The 23,848-nt window shown below is 43.2% G+C and overlaps 1 protein-coding gene across 1 annotated transcript in view; it reads left to right on the forward strand.

The window, feature by feature from the left end:
• LOC142829691 (NELL2-interacting cell ontogeny regulator 1) overlaps positions 1–23,848 on the forward strand; it is a 27,931-nt gene continuing 4,083 nt past the window's right edge. The window contains exons 1-4 of the mRNA XM_089777774.1: positions 1–113; positions 2,097–2,241; positions 3,728–3,816; positions 9,267–9,781. Of these exons, the coding sequence (XP_089633900.1) occupies positions 2,118–2,241; positions 3,728–3,816; positions 9,267–9,338 (285 nt within the window). The 5' untranslated portion in view covers positions 1–113; positions 2,097–2,117 and the 3' untranslated portion in view covers positions 9,339–9,781. The remainder of the gene's footprint in view (positions 114–2,096; positions 2,242–3,727; positions 3,817–9,266; positions 9,782–23,848) is intronic.

Raw genomic sequence — 23,848 nt, forward strand, 5'->3', positions numbered from 1 at the left:
TTCAGGGAAGGTTAAAAAGCAGCAGTGCACATGCTCAGAGATGCTTTACTTGTTCTGTTGGCAGTTTGCAGCGGCCATGTCAAAGAGACCATCACAAAGACAAGAGAGATCAGGTATATGTCTATATTATTTCTCGGATGGGGTGACTTTTGTTTTATAACACTCCAAACAGGCCATGCTCAGACATTTATCCACTGCGGATTGCAAATGGAGAGGCAGACAATGCCGGGAAGCGCATTGTGATTATGCTGCACAGACAGTCTGTGTGAGACAACTGATGCCCATGCGAATGTTTCTTTTACCAGCTGGGGGAGAGGGCGGGGAGGATCATTAAAAAGCTAAGCTGGGGCAAGGACTGAACATGTCTCAGGTGCCCTGAAAAAGTTTAACTGAGCATCTGCTTCATTTGCCTCACTGGTGCTGAAGCTTCAGCATGAGCAAGTAAATAAGAATTAGGCCCTTGTTCATGATGCTTCTGTGCAGCAGTGGCACTTCCCTAATTTGCTATTTCAGGAGGATACCACTTTGCGGCAGCTCATTACAAGGACTTCGATTTCACAGGACTTGTTTTCACATGGATCACTATTGATTAAAAAAAACTTTTGTGCTGTGTTAATATTCATACTGCATTTCACTTTGTAAACAAAGATGATGGAGCCCAGTAAAGGGACCCATTTTTTCCTGAAGTTGGTCCCCTGAATTTGTGGCTGCAAAATGTGTATGTCTGCCATTATAATCTTATACTTACAACTGGGGGGTTGTTCATAGGTGACAGATGATTGCACATACCAATACGCCTTTGCTTGCCCAGCTGCCAATTTGCATATGCAGCAGGTGTTCATGCAAAATTTGCAGATTCAACTCAGTTGCCAGTGTTTTCAAATGTGGTCCTGTAGCTTTCTAAACAGCAGGTTTATTCCCTTACTTTTCTGTTGTAATATGAGAAAAATCACCTTTTCTGACAGGGAAATGAAAATTATACTGTGTAATGCTGTATTCCGGCATCACATTCCGAGCACAAGGAGTCAACATTTTTGTGCCACGTTTTTGCTCAATTTTAATATTTAAAAATTAGAAAAAGAACAGATAACTTATTCTATTGCTTTCCTGTGCTCTGCTAATGAGAATCTGCACTTTCTGTTTATGGATTTTGTTTTAGTCTAACTGCTTAAACTTTCACAGTTCTTCCTCTTTGCCTGTGTTTGAATGGACATCTACTGATCCCAGGATACAATGCTCCATTTTGAATTAAACAATTTACTTGCTTGGGTCAAGGTGAAACACTGCATACAAGCGCTGATAGTTTTCACAGGCTCCACCTTTGTATTCCGATAAAGTAACTTTGGTAATACTTCTGACCATGCTCTGACCATCTCTTATATACAGGAACAAATGGATGACAAGCAAGCAGGGATCAGAGGAGAGACAAGGGAGAGTAATTTATGTCAAGGAACAAATTGCTGATTTTGTTTTAGTTGTGACCAGGGACTTTGCCTATGGCTCTGTGAGTTGAGATTTCAGAAAAACTTCAGCATAAAGGGAGCTGAGTGAAACCAACTTCTATGATTTTAGTTGCGAAGTCATTATAAAATCAGCTTTACTTTTGTAGGTATTTGTGAAAAGATGGTTAATTAAAAGTGAGAGGGAAAGAGCATTTTTCATCTGTAGGTTTCAGTGCAGATCAGTTTAGTAGTGATGCTGCACCATGGATACAGAGTTTAAGTTCCTATGGCTTAGTAATGAACCAACCTCTGCTGGTTTTGGTTTGTGTAGAATCGAACAAGTATAAATATCATGAAACTAGCAGCATAACTGGTCATCTCAGAATAGGCCAGAGACTAGCTGAGTCAGGGCAAATCAACTTCTATCTCATTCCTACAAGAAGTCCCTCTAGATCAGGTTTGAGGCACATGAGTGGGGTGGGACGGGGAACTTCGCTTTGCCACTGTCCATGTTTTACCTGTTCTGTAATAAAAAGAGGAATCTAATCTCTGGGATTGTGCATTTTGTAACTGTCACGAAACATTACAGACAAAAAGAATTTATTTTACAGAACTTGATGTTTCTCACTAACTTGTTTATTACCCCTAATAAAGGAGAAAGCCCCAATTACTAGGATGCTGAAACTGTGCCTCCTGGGAAGACTGTTCTTCATGGTTCCTTTAATTTATGTAGTTGTGCTGCTCATGATGGAGCCCATTAAAGCTGACCAAGCAGCAGGAACAGCAATCCCAGCTGAAAGTACGTACTGATCTGTAAGCAGGATCTCTCATAACCACACCTTGAACATAATGCAAATTTAATGATGCAGCATTTACAGGTGTTTAAATATTTTAAACAATCCAGCAAGTCTTGGAAACATCATGGTTTCACAGCACTAGAGCTGTAGTATCCAACCCATTCTGAAGCAGTGGCTACTACTAAGTTGAACTAGCCACACAACTGGCCAAATAGCCAAATGTGGCTACTGTGTTGGACACCATTGCATTAGAAGAAAAAACTGCATAATATTCTATGTACCCCCTCCATCAGTCCCAGGGTGGCTTCTGAATCACATTCATACTCCCCATTCACTCTTCCAAGGCCCCTCACTGCTCTGCACCTTTCTGTATTTCTTCTGTCCTATCCCTTACACTACTCATATGCCATACTCTGCCAGCGTGGCACACCTTGGCACTCCATTCCACACCTCCAACATTTGGAGCATCCTCTCCATTCCGGCGAGCCTTGGCACATCACAGACAGAGGCTGCTCCGGTCGTCTGCTCTAGTTAACCAATTAAACGGGATTTTACATCTCTATTTTCCACTATTCTTTTGTACTCTTCTGGTCTGAGAAAGGAGGAAAAATAATATTTAAAAATGTTTTTAAATGACTTACTAAAACATAATCCAAACTGCCACAGGCAGAAGTGAAAGGAAAATTAAACCCCCAATTTTATTTTTTATTGTGAATTCTTTTTGGGGAACTCAGATACAAGGGAGATAGGCATGGTATAAACACATGGATAGGTTGATTTGCTTCCCGGACTTTCACTTGCAACTTTTCATTTCTTTTAAACCACAGTATTCTTTCTCTGCTTTTCTAAAGTAGTTACCATGACTGGTAGTGACTGTTCTTGTCACTGCCTCACTTATTGCTTTTTTGGAAGAGCCTGATTCAGTCAAAAGTAGGGCTGTCAAGCAATTACAAAATTTAATCGCGATTATTCGCGTGTGCCTCCCCTTTGAAATGCTACGGCGGTGTTTCAGCGGGGCAGCACAGCATGGAGTATGGGGTCAGCTGGAGTCCCGAGCTTACCCTGGGCTCCATGCAGTGCTGTCCCTTGGAAGAAGGGACAGCTCATTAGGAGCCAAGGATCAGCTGGGGACTCCAGTTGATCCCCAGCTCCGCTATTGCAAAGCCCCTTTGAAGCACCGGAGCGGCACTTCAAAGGGGCTCCACTTGCGCTGCCCCTTTGAAATGCCGTTGTGGCGCTTTAAAGGGACAGCTCATTAGGAGCCTGGGATCAGCCGGGGACTCAAGCTGATCCCTGGCTCCTCCTTGCAAAGCTCCTTTGAAGTGCTGGAGCGGCACTACAAAGGGGCAGCGCAGCATTAATGCCTGTGATTAACGCGTTAAAAAAATAATGCAGGTCAATTGACAGCCCTAGTCAAAAGTCATAGTCGTTCCCTTTGATTACTATTTCACACCATTTAGGAATGTCTCTACTAAAACTCTTCCCTAGGTCGTCCCTGTGTTGACTGCCATGCATTTGAATTCATGCAGAGGGCCTTGCAGGATTTAAAGAAGACAGCCTATAATCTAGACACGCGGGTAAGGAGGCATTTTTTTATATAACAAAGTTGTTTTGCTTAGAAGTGGGTAAAATGGATAGATTTTGTTTGGGCAATATCAATCTAACATACGTACCTGTTCTTAAGGGATGGTGTTGGGCAATATCTGTTTGTTGGTCAGGATAATAGCATTAGTTCCCTAGCTCCCTCTTTTTCAATTTACTGTATAAGGTCATTGAGGGGATTCATGAGGAACTTTGGTCTGCAAAGCTTTCAGTATTTTGATGACACCCAGCTCTCTATCTCATCTAACTCAGCTAGTGCTATCAGCCCTTGGTCCAGTCGCTGGTTGCGGTTGGGGCTGGGGCGGGGATGAGAGCTAGTTGGCTGAAGCTCATTTGCTGTGTTTTCTATTCATGCACATTTTCAAAAGAAGCCTCTAAAATTTGAGCATTATATTGTATGATATCTAATTTATATAAGCAAATGTATTTTACAGGGTTGGGAGCACAAATACACATTTTGTGCTCCCAAAAGCACATCTTTAGAGACTGGCCTGAGGACCCTTTGAAAGTTGAGCCATAATGTTTAAACAAAAAGGAAACTTCAGGGATGAAGATACCCTGAAGATTTTACTATGGAAAAATGTGTTTCAGTAGGGCCCCAATTGGTGCACAGCAGGCGTATTTATTAAGCAGGTTTGTTTATAAGAATACAAGTCAAATGTACATCAGCTTCTTCCATGAACCAATTTGCTTAATGAATACATCTGCTGAGCATCTCTAAAGCCAAAACTACATATTAATGCCATGTCAAAATGTGTCAGTACATCTTTCCTTCTGTTACAAACATAGCTGAATCTCTGCAGAAAGCGGCACACAACACAGCATCAGGTCCTTGATACTTAGGTTTTTGAAAGAGGATTAAAAAATAGATCTGACCTGCCCAACTAGTTTCAAACTCAATTGTTTGTTTGTTTTTGGTTTTTTTTTTTGTGTGCACGGAGATTTCTCAGGACTGACTATGGTGAACAAAGATTCTCAGCAGTTTCCCTTCTGAGTTCTATAATGGCATGGCCCCAGTCACTGTAGCAAAGAAGAAGTGAGGCTGAATGAAAGAGAGGCTCTCAGGTCTCTACATTCACCTGACATTAGGAGGTGAATTTTTTTAATTCACCCAATTTTTTAAAATTAAAGTTATTTTAAGCTGTTTTTACCTGAATGGCAGATAGAAAATTAAGTGAAATGGGAGGAGGTTCAGCTGAGAGAAACTCCATGGACATTATTTCCCAATTGTAGGTGTGACCGCTGAGTTTAAGAACATCACACTGTCTTTCTCCATCTTAATTTGTTTAAATCATAACGATTGAATCCTTGAATGTCTGGATTAGGAGAGTCCACTAGGAATTCCCTCCATATGTTCTCAAAATGAAAAAAAAAAAAGCATGTAATAGTTGTTGGGGACTGGATGGCTCAGGTGATTGCTAATGGCTTATGGAGCTTTTGAGTTATCTGTTCTCACTAGCTCATTCTAGCCTGAGTGTTAGTGCTTTGCAAAAATATTAATGTGAGAGTTTGACAGTTTATTTATCGTATGACTGGTGGACATTGTATGTTTGGCAGGTTATGTATAATGTGTTTGGTTATCTTACTCAAGTTCCTTTGCTGCTGTCCCATAAGCCGTTGATACATTGCCCTTGCTGGTATTGAGATGTCCCACTCAGGACACTAAGAACTGTAGGACAGTATGCTACCCCGTCTGCCTCTGCTGCTACTATGGTGTGTGTCAGCCCAGACACACCAGCCTGTCTGCCTTGCCAGCAAACTTTTCAAGGCTCTGCCCATCTAAACCTTGCTTTGCAGTTAGTGATCAGGGAACCCCAATTCCTGAGTTCCCTGGAGATGTCTCCCTGCAGAGTCCAGTCCCTCTTGCTGGACACTCCCAGAAATCACAGGCAACTGGTGGGGGGCACCAGTATGTACACTCTCCGCCTGTCCCAGCTTGGGAAAGTGCCATTGAAAGGAGTTGAGCTCCCATCTCCTTTTAGCTGAATTTTATCCTCCCTTCCCTAATCTAAAGTTCCCCCAAGGTCTAATACTATTTTTTATATATCTAGCTGAACATGATGGATCCTTTGCAATGAAGTCAGCTTTGATGGGTTATGTTTAGCTGCATAAATAATGGCTAAACTGATATTCACTTCTTCAAAATTCTAATGGGTGTTTTGTAAAGTTAGCCATGAGATGTTGGATATGTTACTATTATTCAAAAAGGTTAAGAATTCAGGGACTGGGAATATTTAGAATAAAGGAACCAAAAAACAGGAGGCAAACAACCATGAACGTTTGTGTGGGCTCAGAATCTGAATTTGGGTCTAGATTCAAAGTTTCTAGTGTATTCTTCTCACTGAAATAGCCCTAACCAAAACGTCAATTCTGAACAGCCCTAAATGTTGATAGTCACAATCCAGGTTCCAATTTAGCAGTGGAGGCCCATCTCTAATTTTTAGGAATAATTTTAAGGATATTTTAATTTTTTGTGTGTAGTTTTATGATCATGCTCAAACAACAGCTAGTAAGCCTGCTATTTGTTGTTTATTCATGTCTAAGCTACTTATTAGCAGGAGCAAATCATATCAAATTAGATAATAAAAACATTAACCATGACCGAGTTTATAATTTTTTACTAGAAATATAAAAGCAGCCTAGAGACTTAGCTCAGAAACCATTGTCAAGCTGTCAGGTTATCATACAAATCTTTATGAGTAAAGCAAAGGTGATATTTAAAAGGTAGACAATTGAGTTTGTTTGTAGGTGATTAACACCCTGTTACTCAGAATCAGAGTGGCTCAATATGAGTGGCAACCTGAAACAGATACCATATAATTGTATTTTAATGATTTAACATCTGTCAAAAGATTAATACAATACAAGCTTTGTTATCTGGCAATCATGAGGAATGGGGGTTGCTGGTTAATCAAATGTGCCAGTTACTCAAGCTTTTCACTGATGATACATGGCTTTTTCACCTTACACTAGCCATAGTTGGAAGATGGGTTTGACTGCTAACCAGTAATGGTATTATACACAAAAGCACATCATGAACAAACTTTACAGCCATAAGTTTACACACTTGACTTCTGCAAGCACCAGAAAAGGTCGAAAAATGAGGTTGGATGGCTATCAGAATTTTTCTGGTTAACTGAAAGAGGAATTGTATTGCCATCTATGACTGATGCTGGTTAACAGAGTTTTCTGGATTTTAAAGTGCCGGATAACACCGCTTGTACTGTATAGGGAGAAAGTGTTTATTAGTTAGAGAAGAAGGTGGCTGCCCTGGACATTCTGGTTTTAATGCCAGCTCCCCTCCTGACTGCCTGTCTAAGGATGCGTCTACACTGCAGGGCTTAACTCAAAATAAGCAACACAAATTGAGCTATATCAATTGCATCTTATTTCAAATGGCTTATTTTGAAACAGGGAGTGTCTGCACAGCACTTATTTCAAAATAGAGCACTCTTTCTCTGACTTCCCTTACTCCTCGTACAATGAGGGTAACAGGAGTCGGAGTAGAAGTCCTCCGACTTGACGGTATTTTGACACCATTTTGAAATAACTGCCTGCTGTGCAGATGCGGACTAAATTATTTTGGAATAGCGCTAGTTATTTCGAAATAGTATTGCAGTGTAGACGTACCCTTACATGGGAAATTCAGTGAAGTCAATGAAAATCCATCCAAATTTGGCCATAGTAGAAGTCTTTGAAAATCATAGCTTATACATGTTCTTGCAGAGACTTCAGCTAAAATTTCCAAAGATTCTATCCCTGCTGAGCAAACTCCATCCCCTTAAGAGAGGGCCTGTGATGCTAGGATAAGGTGTACGGGGAAGCCAGAACTGGGAACCCAATGCAGGGGACAGGAAGACTAGGACAGGAAGAGAGAAAGGAGAATGAGAGCTGGGTCTTTGGGGTGGGGCTGCCACTGACAGGATGAGTGTCAGCTCACAGGACCAGGGCCCAGCAGGGTTGTAGATTTGCTTCAAGACACAGTCGATTAGGGACAGTTGCTTTTATTAATCTCACTACGTCACTACTATTATAGGCTTAATACTGCCAGATGGTTGCACAGCTACTGCAAAGTAATACGCCAATAGGCATAGGCAGATCAGTGCATAAAAGAGTAACAGGCACTTGGAAATACTTACGCCCCTTCAGTCTGTGGGAGTCCTGTTCCAGTTACCTCGCACCTGGCTGCAGTCGATGAGACCCCAGCTAGCGGTATCCAGGGCACCTTCCGAGGTCCAGGTCCCTGATGACATTCAGCAGACATGGGAGTCCTTACACTAGTCATACTACAGTTGTTTACTGGGTGTGCACATATTGGCCCAATGCCACTCTCAACATTCCCACGGGGCTGAGAACCGAGGTCATGTTATTTATCCCATAGTAGACTCTCAGTTAGCAAGTTGCAGCTGATGAAGGCCATCTGATAAAGAACACCTGGTATTTTTGCCAGCAGGGCTCATGGCTGGCCTAGAGGAATGCAAATTTAACCCCTTCAGGCCTACATATGGCTTTTTATGTGACAGCGAGGAGATTGAAATTGGAAACCAGAGTGAAAGGAGAGAAGAGACAGATATAAGGACAATCCAGGAAGGGATAACTGAGAATGGTTGTACAAGGAGAGTAGAGCCAAGGAGTTGGGATATAGGGAGGGAGAGACTGGGCCTGGCTGGGAAAGAAATGTGCAACTTATTATAGGGAGGAGAAACTGGAGTGGGAGGGGAGTGCAGGATTCTGGGATTGGGAGTTTAGGACTTGCTGGGCAAGCAGACTGGACTGGGAATGTACAGGAAAATCTGTGTCCACTAGAGCATACTCTGCTCCAGAGCCTGAAATGGTAAATGAAAATGCAATTATTTTCCCAGCTCTACTCCTGATTCTTTTCGTTATCTGTTTCCCCTCTAAAATAAGGGCAAATTTCTGATTTTTAAAATCCTTCCATATGCTGTATCGTGCATGCATAAAATATTTCACCTTCCCGAAATCCACCACTTCCTGTTAAATAATATTTATACAAAAGCACTGTCTTGTCCCCACACACTTCCCCTCAATCTGCTATAACACTCAGGGTACTACATTAAATGGGCTCATTATAAACACACAGCCTTTTAAAATGCACAATAATAATTAAAAACCTCTTACATACATTAATGTTTTTTAATGTGAAATTAAATAAATAAAACCAGATTCCTATAATTTTCAGATCCTCACAGGAAGTGGTGCCATACTCTTGTGCTTATGTAATAGCCAAAGGCTTAATTACCAACTAAAACTAAACAAATATGTCTGCTTGTTTTTCTCAAGCCTCATCATGTAGAACCAAACTCATATCTCTTGTGACAAAAATAAAACAGGCTTTTCTTTAAGAGCTAATTATTTTTTTAATTCTGCCACTCATTTTTTTTATTCCCCCCTCCCCCCCTTGCAGACAGAAACACTGCTTTTTCAAGTGGAAAAGAGAACTCTTTGTGACTGTATAACTGCAGAAACGCTGAACTGAACACTGGAGAACAGCCAAAGAATGTCACCTGCTCAGCTGTTTTTTAAGATACTGCTGTGTGTAATATGGACAGCTGTATGGAGTACATATTGCAAGCATGTAAGCCCAATGTAGTGAGGAAATCAGGTGGGAGTGTGGGGTGGTTTGTCTTATGCTTGTTTTTTTATACTACTCTCTGTTTTCACTTTGCATTGCCACTAAGGGCTCAGATTACTAAATCTGTTGCTTGTGGTTGAGGGCCTATTTCCTTTGATTAAATTAGGTTTGACCAAGTGTAACCCATCAGACAGATGTGGCCTACAGCAGAGTTCTACAGCACAGCCTGTACCTGATTGCTCCAGGATGAAGGTGCTGCTATTGTGGCTTGACTGATTGATCATATCCAGACAGGGCATTACATGTTGGGATCTTTAGTCTCTGCAGGCTCCAGCTCCATATTAAAGGTAATGGCAGCTACAATTCATTCTGCATGTTTATCATGTAGATTTGGTCCAGATTCAACCAATTTGTAACTCTGTAGATTTCAGTGGCGCTATTTAAAACTGGACTGACTTTTGCCCTACTCTAAATAGGACTGTTGGGAAGCTGTCCACTTGGCTGGAAAATATAGGTATGCATGAATTAAATTGTACATTGTCACTACCCACTTAGTCTCCCACTGTATGCCATCACTTGTAAAAATAGCTGTTGTTCTGCCAATCTAAATGCATTTTGTGTACAAAAGGAAAAGGAGAATAAAAGTATTAGCAAAATAGATAACCCCATATCCTAAGGTACCTTGTTTCCTTTGAATGAGATCTTGACAATAGGCTAAGCTAAAAGTTCACTGTGAATGGGAGAAGGAAGAATCAAATTTTAATTTACTATCACTGTGTTGTATAGCTTTTCCTTGAGAAAGTACTTTCACAGTAGAAAGGTACATGGCCAGGCCCACTGATGGGGGGAGGAAGAAAGGGAGTGCTTGCCCTGGGGACCAGCAATTCAAAAGGGCCCAGCTACAGCAGTGATGGCTGGAGCCCCAGGCCCTTTAAATTGCTGCTGGAGTGCTGGGTGTTGCACTCCAGGCATTCCCAAGGGCTGGCGGTGGAGAAGGGCGCAGTGCGCTCCAAGTGGTGCTGAGGCCCTTCTTCCTGAGGCTCTGCCCCTTCTGGGAGTATGGAGTCACCCGCTCACATTACTCAGGGGCCCGGCAAGTCTGTTAGCCCCCCCAGTACATGGCACTCAGATGTTGCCACTGAGCTAGTGTTAGGGTTGCCAGAAAATACCGAACACCCCTCCGCCCCCAAAAAGAGGAAAAAGGGGGGAGACCAAAGTAGTTGAGCAAAAAAGGACCACGAGAGTTATTAAGCTAAAAAATTTTTTAAAAAACAACCAAAAAACAGCATCGCCCCTTTAAGAAATGCCTTTGCGGCTTTTTTTGCCCTAACAGGCTGCCGGTGCTCTGGGCCAGACAGCTCCCCTGTGGAACCAGGTAAGCACCCAGTATTTTTGCCTCTTGGCCAGGAAAAAAACAGAAAATACAGGACATTTTGGGTGTCTGGTATTTTCTGAATTTTTTTTACCGGACAGGAGGTGAAAATAGCAGACTGTCCGGATCAATACAGGCAGTCCCCGACTTACACGGATCCGACTTATGTCGCATCCGCAGTTACGAACGGGGCTTTTCTCGCCCCGGAGGACACGGACTGTGGGACCTTGCGGTTCCGCCGCCCATGTACTCCGGGGCGAGAAAAGCTGCTCCGCGTCTCCCTGGTCTGCAGACCAGGAAGACGCGGAGCAAAGCCGCGGAGGGACTCGGGCAGCAGAGCAGCCCAGGCGCGCCTGGGCTGCCCCCCTGCTGGCTTCCCCCGAGGCTTTCCACTGCCCGAGCCCCTCCGCAGCTTTGCAAAGCCTCGGGGGAAGCCGGCAGCGGGGCAAGCCAGGTGCGCCGCGGCTGTCCCTCTGCCGGCGTCCTCAGAGGCTTTGCTCCCCGTCTCCCTGGTCTGCTGGTCTCCAGCAGACCAGGGAGACGGGGAGCAAAGCCGCGGAGGACCCGGGCGGCGGGACCGCAGTGCGTCTCGGTCCGCCGCCCGCGTCTTCCTGGTCTGATGGGGGGGGGGGGGCGCAGCTAGTATGCCCCCCCCCCCAGCAGACTAGGCTTTTCTTCGGATGCCTGTGGCAGAGCAGCTGGGGCGCTGCCGGTTGGTCCCACAGCACCGTTCTGGGCGCTACTGGACCAACCTGGCAGCACCCCAGCTGCTCTGCCCCAGGCATCCTGATTCAGCCGCTGCTGGTCAGTTTCAGCAGCGGCTGAATCAGGACACCTGGGGCAGAGCAGCGGGGGTGCTGCTGGGTTGGTCCAGTAGCACCAAGGAGCGGCGCTACTGGACCAACCCAGCAGCATCCCAGCTGCTCTGTCCCAGGCGTCCCCAAGTCAGCCGCTGCTGAAACTGACCAGCGGCTGACTACAGGAAGCCCGAGGCAGAGTTGCTCTGCCCTGGGCTTCCTGGAATCAGCCGCTGATCAGTTTCAGCAGCAGCTGACTTGGGGACCCTTGGGGTTCTTAAGTTGATTCTGTATGTAAGTCAGAACTGGCGGTCAGTTTCAGCAGCGGCTGAATCTGGACCCAGTTCCGACTTACATACAGATTCAACTTAAGAACAAACCTACAGTCCCTATCTTGTACGTAACTCGGGGACTGCCTGTACCGGACACCTGGCAACCCTAGATGGTGTCTCAAAGCAACACTCTACTGAACATGCCAAGCCTTATACACATCAAAAATGTCTTCTAAGTGCCGCCTGAAGTCATTGCTTATTTGCTAGACAGCTGTTTTCTTTGCCTTCTACAAACCTGTTGTCAATATGGAAGGGGGGGGGGGAAATGAAAGCATTAAAAATTACTGAGTCTCAGAGGGGTTGCCATGTTAATCTGTAACTTTGAAAAAAACAAGTGGTCCTGTGGCACCTTAAGCTAACAGAATACTCATGATCAGGGCTCGCTGAACCACAGCAAGCCCTGCTCGCCAGCAGTGCTGTCTGGCGATCTGCACATTCGCCGATCGTTCTGCGCATGCACAGATCGCCCGAACCCGGCTCTTCCGGGTTGCAATCTACTTGCCATGGGCGAGTAGATTGCATTATTGTCGAGCCCAGCTCATGATATTATGTATTTTGTTAGTCTCTCAGGTGCCGCAGGACCGCTTGTTATGTTTAGAAATTACTGAGTTTTGCACATTTAGAGAGAAAATTTAGAGAGACAAGGTAGGTGAGGTAATATCTTTTATTGGACCAACTTCTGTTGCTGAGAGAGAGAAGCTCTCCAGCTACACAGAGCTGTTTTTAAGGTTTGGGAAACGTAGTCAGTCTTACAGCTAAATACATGAACTGCTTGAAGGTAAGTAGTTAGCATGTATTCTAAGGGACTGTTCAAAGTGAAGTGGCCTGTTAAACCCTTCCTGACAGAAATCTTTCTCAAATCCCCTTTTCTGACCCCCAAATAATGCCCCCAAGCTCTCTAAGACCATCCTTGGAAGGGAGCTTATTTATTTAGCTTCTGTTGTTTCCATCCCTCCTGAAAACTCACTTCTGGTGGCTGCTGCCAAGCCTCCCACAAGAAATATGTTAATTAATCTAAAACTCCTCAAACAACTAAAGGTTTTATACATTTAACAGACCTATCAGGGCATGCATATGATCTGATTACTGTAAGCTTTGTCCTTCCTCCTCCTTTCCTTCAAGTGTGCGTTGGTTAGCCCCTTGCTGTGCTGCTATAAAATTAAAATAGAAGCTCTTTGAGGAAGAGCATTTGTCTTATTTGTATTGAATGTGCCCAGCACACTTTAGGATGCTGTAAATATATAAACTAAGCATCCCTATTTTAAATGTACCAATCTGTTGTTCTAGGTTCATATACAATGATTATTTGTGGAGCTTAAGAAATTCACGGTCCGTTTTGGTCAGTTTCATGGTCGTGGGATTTTAAAAATCATAAACGTTGTGATTTTGGCTATTTAGATCTAAAGTTTCACCATGTTGTAATTGTAGGGGTCCTCACCCAAAAAAGGAGTTGTGGGGGGGTTGCAAAGTTTCTGTAGAGGAGGCTGCAGTACTGCTACCATTACTTCTGCGCTGCTGCTGATGGGGCACTATCTTCAGAGCTGGGCATCTGCCAACAGTTACTGCTCTTGGCTGTCCAGCTCTGAAGGCAGTGAATAAATTAGGGTGGCAATACTGTGAATCCCCCTAAAATAACCTTATGACCCTGGAAGCTCCTTTTTGAGTCAGGGCTCCCAGTTTGAGAAATGCTGGTCTTCCCACATGATATCCCTATAGTATAGGGTAAAAGCACACAAAGGACCAAATTTCATGGGGGGAGATCAGATTTCACTGTCCATGGCACATTTTTCATAGCTGTGAATTTGGTAGGGCCTTATTTATTTGATAACATACATACACAAAAATGAACCCAAAAATGCAAAATATAACATAATGCACCCCAAACTCCTCCTCTTTTCCTCTGATCCATGGAGATGGTCAGTTTCTATATTATGACCGTCTTCTCACAGTCACTCCATGGGAGTGGAGAACAGCATTGAGAAGGGCACAGTTCTTATGAAAGAATTGAGTTCTAAGAAGTGACTTGAAGGAACTGAGGGTGGAGACATGAGAGTAGGTCAGAGAGATTCCAAGTGTCAGAGACCATGAAGAAGACAAGATCTGCAAATACTTCTTTATTTAATCAGTCGCCCTTGGTAAGTCTTTGTGTGGTCAAAGCCATGCAGCAATAGTGGCGTAAGGAAACAACCCACCATAAACATTTTATTTTAAAACTTTTCTTCATTCTGAACTGTGGAATAGGTATAAACAGGACCCCACCAGGCAAAGTATTGTTTCCTGCAACTGATTCATTATTTCCTGATGTCACTCTCTGATTTCTATGGTGAACAGTGCACTTGCTGAAAACCTTCCACCACGTCAAAGTGTCTGCATGAGCCTTGAATGCAAGCTACCCCCTGAAGGAAGGTACATGATACCACCCTCTGAGTCTCACTTAAGTAGCCAATTGGTGGTAAAACCATGTTACATTCTTATTACTTTGTCAGTGAAGTCTTAAAATGGATCTGTGCTGAAAACTCACTCTTTATACAGTTGCTCTTTTTTGAGTTTAAAATCATCTAGTGTGAGTGCTGATGTAAGCTGTTCTGTAGGGTTAGCAGGACATGCATTTCAAGAGAAGCCTGCATTAAAGTTCTTTTCTTTTAAGGACCTGAATATTTTGAATGTGTATGTATGTGTGTGTTTTCTTTCCTGTACATTACACTGATTGTCTCTGTACTGCCAAAGACTATTGCACAGAAAAAGCTGTACTTTACTAATGATAATTTGATGTCTAAACATTATAGTTCATGTTATTTTTAGAGTAATAACTTCAGTCTGTAAAACTGAATAGCTGTTTTTTGAGATGGAACGTTATTTTTGTACTGTATCCTGTGTTTTATTCCTCAACCCACAAAATGTTTGGCCATGTGTTATGCCTTTTGGGCCACTGGAACCATACAATGACTGTGAAGCAGTAACCTGCTGATATTTTTTCTCTCTCCCATATTCATAAAGTACCAGTTGTTGCATCACAGGAATTTGGCTCTTATTTTGATTGTTAGCTAGAAGGAACACAGAAAACACAAGCACCCATTTTAGCTACAAGGTACTAAAAGATGTACAAATAAGGAGGTGATACAAAAATACAGCAGAAAGTGATGGAGTGCATTTATGTATCAAGACTCTGTATTCTGCCCATGTTCTCTGAAAAATTTGCTAAGGTTCATGACATTTTTGTTCAAGTCCATGCCAAGGTTTAAGTGAAACAGTGTTGATTTATGGCTGTACAACACAATCAGATGAAGTTTATAATTGCATGAGGTTTCTGCACAAAGTTAGAACCATGTCATTTTGCTTTGAGTAAACCTTTGCTGAGTTTCAAATTTTTAATGAAATCAGACAAGTTTATCAAGCAAATGTTGTCCATTGATTGACCACAGCAGTAAGATGCTAGTAGATAGAGACAGGCCCAACCTATATATTTCAGATCCTGATCCTAAGCCAAACTTTAGTGTTGTTTAAATTTAAGACCGTGGTCCATTTAGAGACCTGGAGACATCCACAAAATATGGAGCCAGGTTCAAAATTTCCCAAAGTTTTGAGTGTTCAGACACAAGGCTTTAGTTGAGACCAATCTTGACTGATTAAATCTTCATACCTCTTAGTTTTGAGGTTTGATATTTCCCCTCCTTAATTAAATGATAAGCCTTCAAGTTATTCATATAGTAAATCTGTGATTTCTTGCTGACTCAAAGATAAAAGTAACTATGGTGACCTCTTCCTTGGCTATCAGGGTCCTACATACCTTGTGGAAAGTTTCCATGTTGTAGCATCCAATATGGTAGCACAACACACAGCTAACAAACAGTCTTACATTATAGATGCAACTGGACAATGTTTTGACTGTGTTTTCAATAACTGTAGCATGTTGCTGTTAAAACACAGGTTGTCTTATCAGTCATGTAAGACCAAACAGTATTTTAACCATTTTGGTTTACAATCATATTCAGCATCATGGTCACTTTTCCAGGTAAAACTCAAACAATATGAATTCAGGTGAATTGAAGCTGAAAAAAAGTCTGATTGAACCCCTAGGCTAGGAAGGAAAACTGCTGCCTCTTCCTCAGCTCCAGGTCATAATGGTTTGTTGCTGGCAGCTGTAGAATAAAGAATCTAATAAAAAAAATTGAAGTTAAGAAAATAAGCCTCCTAGAAAAAAATGTTCTCAGAATGCAAGCATTTCTAACTTGTCATGAACCAAACAAACAAGTCAGAAGAGATTTTACAGACCTGTTCCCCTTGATCAAAAAACCAAACACACCAACCCAAAGAAAGCAAATATTGCTTGCTTGAGTCTCTCCAGACAATACGCAAGGTGCCAATTATTAAAAATTTGCTTTGAAAATGCAGTATATGTAGTTTAAACCTGGCTGCAGCAGGTCCAAACTTTGATGTTGCTTCCAGCTGCTGTTAACCCTGGTTTTTCAGAAGAATCAACATGTACACGGGTTTTTCAGAAGAATCAGCGTGTACACGGGCAATATAAAAGCTTTGTCTTCAGTGGAAATTTGACCAATTTCCAGCAAGCAGTGGCTAGCTTCTGCTGTAGCTACACAAGTCCACTGCAAGCCCAAAGTGTAGGGTAGGGAAGCCATAGTTTGCCCTGATGGACCTTCTCCTCATGTGAAACAAGAGCCTAAAACAGAGCTTCATTCCACAATAACCCTACAATGACCTTTCTTGTGCAATGGGAAAAAAAAACTATTAATCAGATTCGTATTTTTAATATGCCTGTCATCATTGTATCTAGATTGGTGGTTCTCAACTCACAGCTTGTGCTTGCTACTGTCAACCCAATCAGCACACAGTTGAAGCCCATGTGACAGCCTCAGGGCCATACAAGATATAGAGTATGGCTGTGACCCACATAACAGAGTGAGCTGCCTATGCAGCCTGCAATGCTAAAGAGGTGAAGAAGGATTTCTTGCATCAATTGCAAACATGTTTTTCTGACCTGATCCTTTCCTCCATCATACCTGAGTGAAGCAAAGTATAATTTGAAGTCAATCAGTTCCTTGACAGGGAGAAACTTTCTCTTAATTTTGTTACTATTGTACCCATAAGAACATAAGAACGGCCGTACTGGGTCAGACCAAAGGTCCATCTAGCCCAGTATCCTGTCTACCAACAGTGGCCAGCACCAGGTGCCCCAGAGAGGGTGGACCGAAGGCAATGACCAAGTGATTTGTCTCCTGCCATCCCTCTCCAGCCTCTGACAGACAGAGGCCAAGGACACCATTTTATCCCCTGGCTAATAGCCTTTCATGGACCTAACCTCAATGAAATTATCTAGCTTCTCTTTAAAGTCTATTATAGTCCTAGCCTTCACAGCCTCCTCTGGCAAGGAGTTCCACAGGTTGACTACAAGCTGTGTGAAGAAGAACTTTCTTTTATTAGTTTTAAACCTGCTACCCATTAATTTCATTTGGTGTCCTCTAGTTCTTCTATTATGGGAACTAATAAATAACTTTTCTTTATCGGCCCTCTCCACACCACTCATGATTTTATATACCTCTATCATATCCCCCCTCAGTCTCCTCTTTTCTAAACTGAAAAGTCCCAGTCGCTTTAACCTCTCCGAATGGGACCTGTTCCAAACCCCTAATCACTTTAGTTGCCCTTTTCTGAACCCTTTCCAAGGCCAAAATATTTTTTTTGAGGTGAGGAGACCACATCTGTACACAGTATTCAAGATGTGGGCGTACCATAGTTTTATCCAGGGGCAGTAAGATATTCTGGGTCTTATTTTCTATCCCTTTCCTAATAATTCCTAGCATCCTATTTGCCTTTTTGACCGCCGCTGCACACTGTGTAGAAGTTTTCCGAGAACTATCCACGATAACTCCAAGATCTCTTTCCTGATTTGTCGTACCAGTATATCAATATCTCAATTTTCCTGTGTTGCACTGAGATATTGTGGACAGTACTAACTTTCCTAGTCCCTGAGGGTCAGAAAGGTTTTGTAGTACTTCTGGGGTTTCAATTCTTGTAGTGACTTTTTCATGGAACTCAAAGGGGGGAAGTTCTGAATGTCATTCTGCCAATGAACAGGAGTTCATTCTATATGCTGACATACCATGATTCTTTTCCTCTCCAAGCCTGTGACTTCATGTTTGAAAAAGACATTGAATCATTTCTCAGGCAAAGAGAAAGGCTGAACCAGTATCTGATTGGACAGAGGAACAAGACAACTCCTAAGCTACTTGATTTTTGGCCCTTCTCCTGTACTCACTGGTCCACTCACTCTCAAAGGAAGCAAAGTGGCCTCCATAGTATTTATTTACTGAGATCAGTGTTCTCTGTAAGCTGTGCACTTGTGCAGCCACTCAGGAGAGATTCCAATGCTGCCCAGCTGATTAGCAAAGAGCCCACAGCTAGGTTTTGTTTCTCTTGGTGATGCACATTTGGACATGCCTTGGTGCACATAACATTTATTCTGCACATGGACAGAAAAAATCCGCACAGGAATTGAAAACATGAGAATGTTCTGAGATATAAACAAACATATCTTGTGAGGTCCTGCAGGCATCTGCTCTAGTCCTGTACTACTCAATATTTTAATTAATAACTTGGATAGTGAGATAGAGAGTACACTTATTACATTTGCAGATGACAACAGGCTGAGAGGGATTGCAAGCACTTTGGAGACAGGATTCGAATTCAAAGTGGCCTTGAAAATCTAGAGAATTGACCTGAAATCAACAAGATAAAGTTCAATAAAGTTAAGTGCAAAATATTTCTCTTAGGAAGGAAAAATCAAATGCACAAGTACAAAATGGGGACTGACTGACTAAGTGGTAGTATTTGCTAAACTGGCTCTGGGTGGTTAATATGGATCACAAGTTAAATATGAGCCAACAATGTGATGCAGTTGTGAAAGAGGCAAATGTCGTTCTGGGGTATGTAATGCAGTGGTACAAGATAGCTTGCTAATGTACCCAGTGGTATCTATAACCATGTACTTTATATCCGTGGTCATGTTAGCAATGTTTATATTCTGGGGCATACATTAAAACTGGAGCACTTAGCCTGCCCTCTTAATATTCCTTTTTCTGTGCATGTGTATTTAACTTATGCCCTTTAATGTTAGCAATTTTGGAAGTAGCTGTATAATTTTTTTTATTAATTTACTGCACAGACAAATCTGTGCTAGTTCCCATAGTTCTGTCAGCACCGGTGATATTCTGGGCACTGAAAAATCAATAGTATATTTTACAGTGCTCCCAGAGGTCTCTCCTCACTAAACATCTTCCCAAAGAGTTGTTTGGTGCCTTTCATTCTTTTGGCTGGCTGAATATTCTCTGGTCTTTTGTGATCAGATTCCTACTATGTATAGAAACTTCTTCCATCTCTGAAGAAGGGGAAGATTAAACTCCTTGCAAATCTGATTGGACAGCCATTTGGGATTTCACTGCTTCTTTCTTTAGACACCAAATGGACTCTTGTGGATGGCTTGGAATTCAAATATCCTTGATGGTAACTAGAGAGAAGATGCCTTTATCCAAAGGCACAGTAAGAATGTGAATTTATGATATACATAATGCCAAACCAAGGCATATGTCACTTTCATGCTTCACTGTTGTTCAGTTTTATTTGAAGCGATTGCACAATGCTGTGTTCTGAAAATGCTCCTAGTGGAGAGTGATTGCTGCTGTCTAAAAAATGTTCACTGGTTTGGAAAAAATAACGTATAATAATAATAACAATAATAATAACCCCAAATATTTTAAGAAGGTAAGCAGCATAACCTGCAGTTTAGAGCAACCTATTGGTGGTGTAAATTAGCCCAGCAGAGATCCACTGATTTAAGCGGAACTGCACTCACTTATACCAGCATAGATGCCCTGTGAATTAGAAAGAAATGGGTTCATCTGCTATACTGGGCAAGGTGCTTGATTTCAGTGTTTCACATCATCCCTCAGTAAAATGGGAATAATGATATTTAGCAACCTTTGCAAACTGGGTGCATAACTGGCTGGATAACCATTCTCAGAGAATAGTTATTAGCAGTTCACAATCCTGCTGGAAGGGCATGACAGGTGGGGTTCTGCAGGGGTCTTCTTTGGGACAAGTTCTGTTCAATGTCTTCATCAATGATTTAGATGATGGCATAGAGAGTATGATTATTAAATCTGCAGCTGATACCAAGGTGGGAGGGGTTGCAAGTGCTTTGGAGGATAGGGCCATAATTCAAAATGATCTGGACAAACAAGAGCTGTGGTGGCCAACTGTGGCTCGTGAGCCGCATGTGGCTCGTGTTCCCCAAAAGTGCAGCTCGCAAAGCCACTTCTGCACCCCCCTCAAACAGCCCCTGGCTCCCCTGTGCTCAACGGGGTGGCGATTCAAAATGGCGCCCAAGGTGGCAGCCATTGATGGGAGCCTGATATGGCCAAAAAGCCTATGCTTGTTTTTTAAAGGGGCAGCCTCCTTTTTTTTTCCCTTGACAATTCTGGTGCGTCTCTTTGTGTTTTTTCCACCGCTGTTTTGGCTCTCGTTAAATGGGTTGGCCATCCCTGAACTAGGGAAATGGTCTGAGGTAAACAGGATGAAGTTTAATAAGGATAAAAGCGAAGTATTCCACTAGGGAAGGAACAATCAGTTTCACACATCCAGAATGGGAAGTGATTGGGTATTGTGTCCAGTACTCCAATATTGGAGTTTGGGGCACTGTATTTCAAGAAAGATGTGGAGAAATTGGAGAAGGTCCAGAGAAGAGCAACAAGAATGATGAAAGATCTAGAAAACGTGACCTATGAAGGAGACTGAAAGAACTGGGCTTGTTTAGTTTAGAAAAGAGAAGACTAAGAGAGGACATGATAGCAGTTTTCAAATATCTAAAAGTGTGTCACAGGGAGGAGGGTGAAAATTGTTCTTCTTGGCCTCTGAGGATAGGAGAAGAAGCAATGGGCTTAAATTGCAGTGAGGGAGGTTTAGGTTGGACATTATGAAAAACTTCCTAACTGTCAGAGTGGTTAAACACTGGAATAAATTGCCTAGGGAGGTTGTGGAATCTCCATCACTAGAGATATTTAAAAGCAGATTAGACAGACACCTGTCAAGGATGATCTAGAGCCGTGGTCCCCAATCCGGTGCCCGCGGGCGCCATGGCGCCCGCCGGCCTTTACGTGCACCCGCGGAGCAATCTGGGCTGGCCCCGCCCCCAGGTGTGTGGCAGGTGCCAGCATCGGGCGCATGGCCGGCCCTTGCCCCAGCCCTGGGTGCACCGCGCGTGCCCTTGCTGGCCCTGGCCCTGGCCCTGGCCCTGGCCCTGGCCCTGGCCCTGGCCCTGGCCCTGGCGGCGCCGCGCGTGCCCTTGCCGGCCCTGGCTTTGGCCCCGCCCCCGGGTGCGCCGCACGTGCCCTTGCTGGCCCTGGCCCTGGCCCTGGCCCTGGCCCTGGCCTTGGCCGCGCCACTCGTGCCCACACCGGCCCCGGCCGTGCGGAACCTGGGCAGCCCCTGCCCGGGATGGCGCCACATGCTGCTACCGGCCTTGGGCGTGCGGCGCATGCTTGGCCCCGCCCCCAGTCACGTGGCCTGTGAATGGCCCCGCCCCCGTACACGCAGCGTGTGAGCGGCCCCGCCCCCAGGCGCCCGGCAGCCCCAAAAGGTTGGGGACCACTGATCTAGAGTTTCTAGACGGTGTTTGGTCCTGCTGTGAAGGCAGGGGACTAGACTCATGACCTCTCGAGGTCCCTTCCAGTTCTATGATTATTCCAAGTGTTGTAGGGTCCTCAAATGAAAAGTTCAAAGTATTAGTTTTACTTTATTTGAGCAACCAGCAGTTAGAAAAGGAATATTCTCATATAATTTAAACGGACTCATTCATAGTACCTAATATCTATCTATCTATAGATAGATATAGATATACATATAAAATGGGTTTTATCCCTGAGGACCCTAAAGATCCAGAATCTGTTCTCCCTACCATATTGAATAGTGCTTTACTCTACCAGTGATCAACTTGTCTTCCATGCAGGAATTACTTCATCCTCCACTGATGGGATAAAAAGGGTGGCACTTTAATACTGCAGAGTGACATTACACAACCATTTAAGCAAGAGGAATATATTGAATCCAATTGAAATCACAGGTGTCTAAGGTTTAAACATTATAGGCCAAATTCTCACTTGACTTAAGCAAGAGCCACTTTGTTGATATCAGTAGAGTGCAGCAGAATTTCTACGATTTTGAATTTGGCTCTATATTTCTGCTTCTTGGATCTGATCCTGCATGACTTGTACTTCCTAAGCTGCCTCAGTGGGAATGTTGGGTGCGCAAAGAATACAGATGAGGCTTCTGATTAGTCTACAGTCTTGGCCAGTGAACTCACATCCTGACAGTGGCACATCTCTGCAATACGGTGAGTAACACCACACAGTTACAGCAGGCCTGCAAAAAAATGTGGTTTTTTTTCAACTGAAAAGTTAAAAAAATAGTTTCCACATAAAGCTTTGTCATTGGTACATGTCCTGAAGCAGTGAATCCAGCCATGTGAATGCTCAAGCAACTGGAGTGAATTCAGCTTTGTTGTCCTGGTCCCACCTTGGGCAACGTTGAAGGGCCCCTGGCAGCAGTTCTGCTATACAAGTTGGCAGCAGGATCTGTTGGAGCTTCACAGGACAGATGCACTCTCTGTATTCAAGGTTCCAGCTCTGGAGGCGTTCCTTCTGTAGCAGTGCACGCAATGTGCTTGGGGATGGGTCCAGAAGATCCACCACTGTATGGATCCCTTTGCCCTTCTCTCCTATGGACAATGATGGCATTGTGGCTATTCTAGTCATTAAACCGCCTGGGGCTACATCTACACTGCAACGCTATTTCTGGATATGGAGGTATTCTGAAATAGGTATCCTGTCTCTTATCAGCAAGCCCATTATTTCAAAATATAACGGGTTTGCTATTCTGACATCCCTGTAAACCTCATTCCACGAGGAGTAAGGCACATTTTGGTATAGCGGGTTATTTTGAAATTTGGCACAGTTACACCAAATTACAAAATAAGCTATTTCAAAATAAGATATACAATAGCTCAATAGCGTATCTTATTTCAACCTCTGGTGCAGTGTAGATGCACCCTGGGGGAGGCGTTACTCCACTCCTTTCTACCACATTACTCCCCAGTGGCATGCAGGGGATGGATTTACCCCTGTACAGCTCTTTCACAGAGCTTGCAATGCTTTCCTTCATATCTTCTATATCTTATTTGCTCTCCAGCTGTTTGCTGCCACCTTCATCTCTGACAGCTGCTAAATCACTTACCTCTGGACTGCAGAAAACTCTAAGGTCATCCCAAGATGCTAACAAGAGACAGATTTTTTCTTTCGTTAGTGGGAGAACATACGTGAGTACCACAATAGCTACATTTCTGTTTCTAGCTCTGGAAACTCAAGTTATTATTGTGCACCTATCTCCACCTGCCTACTTCAAAGTGCTACAATCAAGCAATTATAAAGGAAAAACTGGCAAATGTCTTACTGGCTCAGAACAGTCTGCATTGATCTCTGGAAAATGTATTAAAATGGACATTACCTTTTTCCCTTCCAAAACTGATGAGTCCCTCTATCTCTATATAACTTTCTGGTGAACTCTGCTACATCCTAGTATATTAATGAAAGGAACAGTATGACCCCAAGGATGGTACAAGCGCACCAGTTTTCTGTGCACAAAGAACACAACTGAATGCTAGGGAGAATGGAAATGTGACATTCTGATTTTGTGCCAGAATTTCCATTTGGAGTTATTTAAAGGTAGACTGGATAAAGCACTCACAAATGCCCCACAGGGAATATTCCTGCAGCGTGGGATGGACTAGATAACCAGAGTGAAAATGGGCATAAATTGCCAAATGTTACTGTTTTTTTCCAGGTTGTT

The sequence above is a fragment of the Pelodiscus sinensis genome, chromosome 4 (assembly GCF_052426305.1).
Source record: "Pelodiscus sinensis isolate ZL-2025 chromosome 4, ASM5242630v1, whole genome shotgun sequence".
In the NCBI taxonomy this organism is placed as follows: domain Eukaryota; kingdom Metazoa; phylum Chordata; order Testudines; family Trionychidae; genus Pelodiscus; species Pelodiscus sinensis.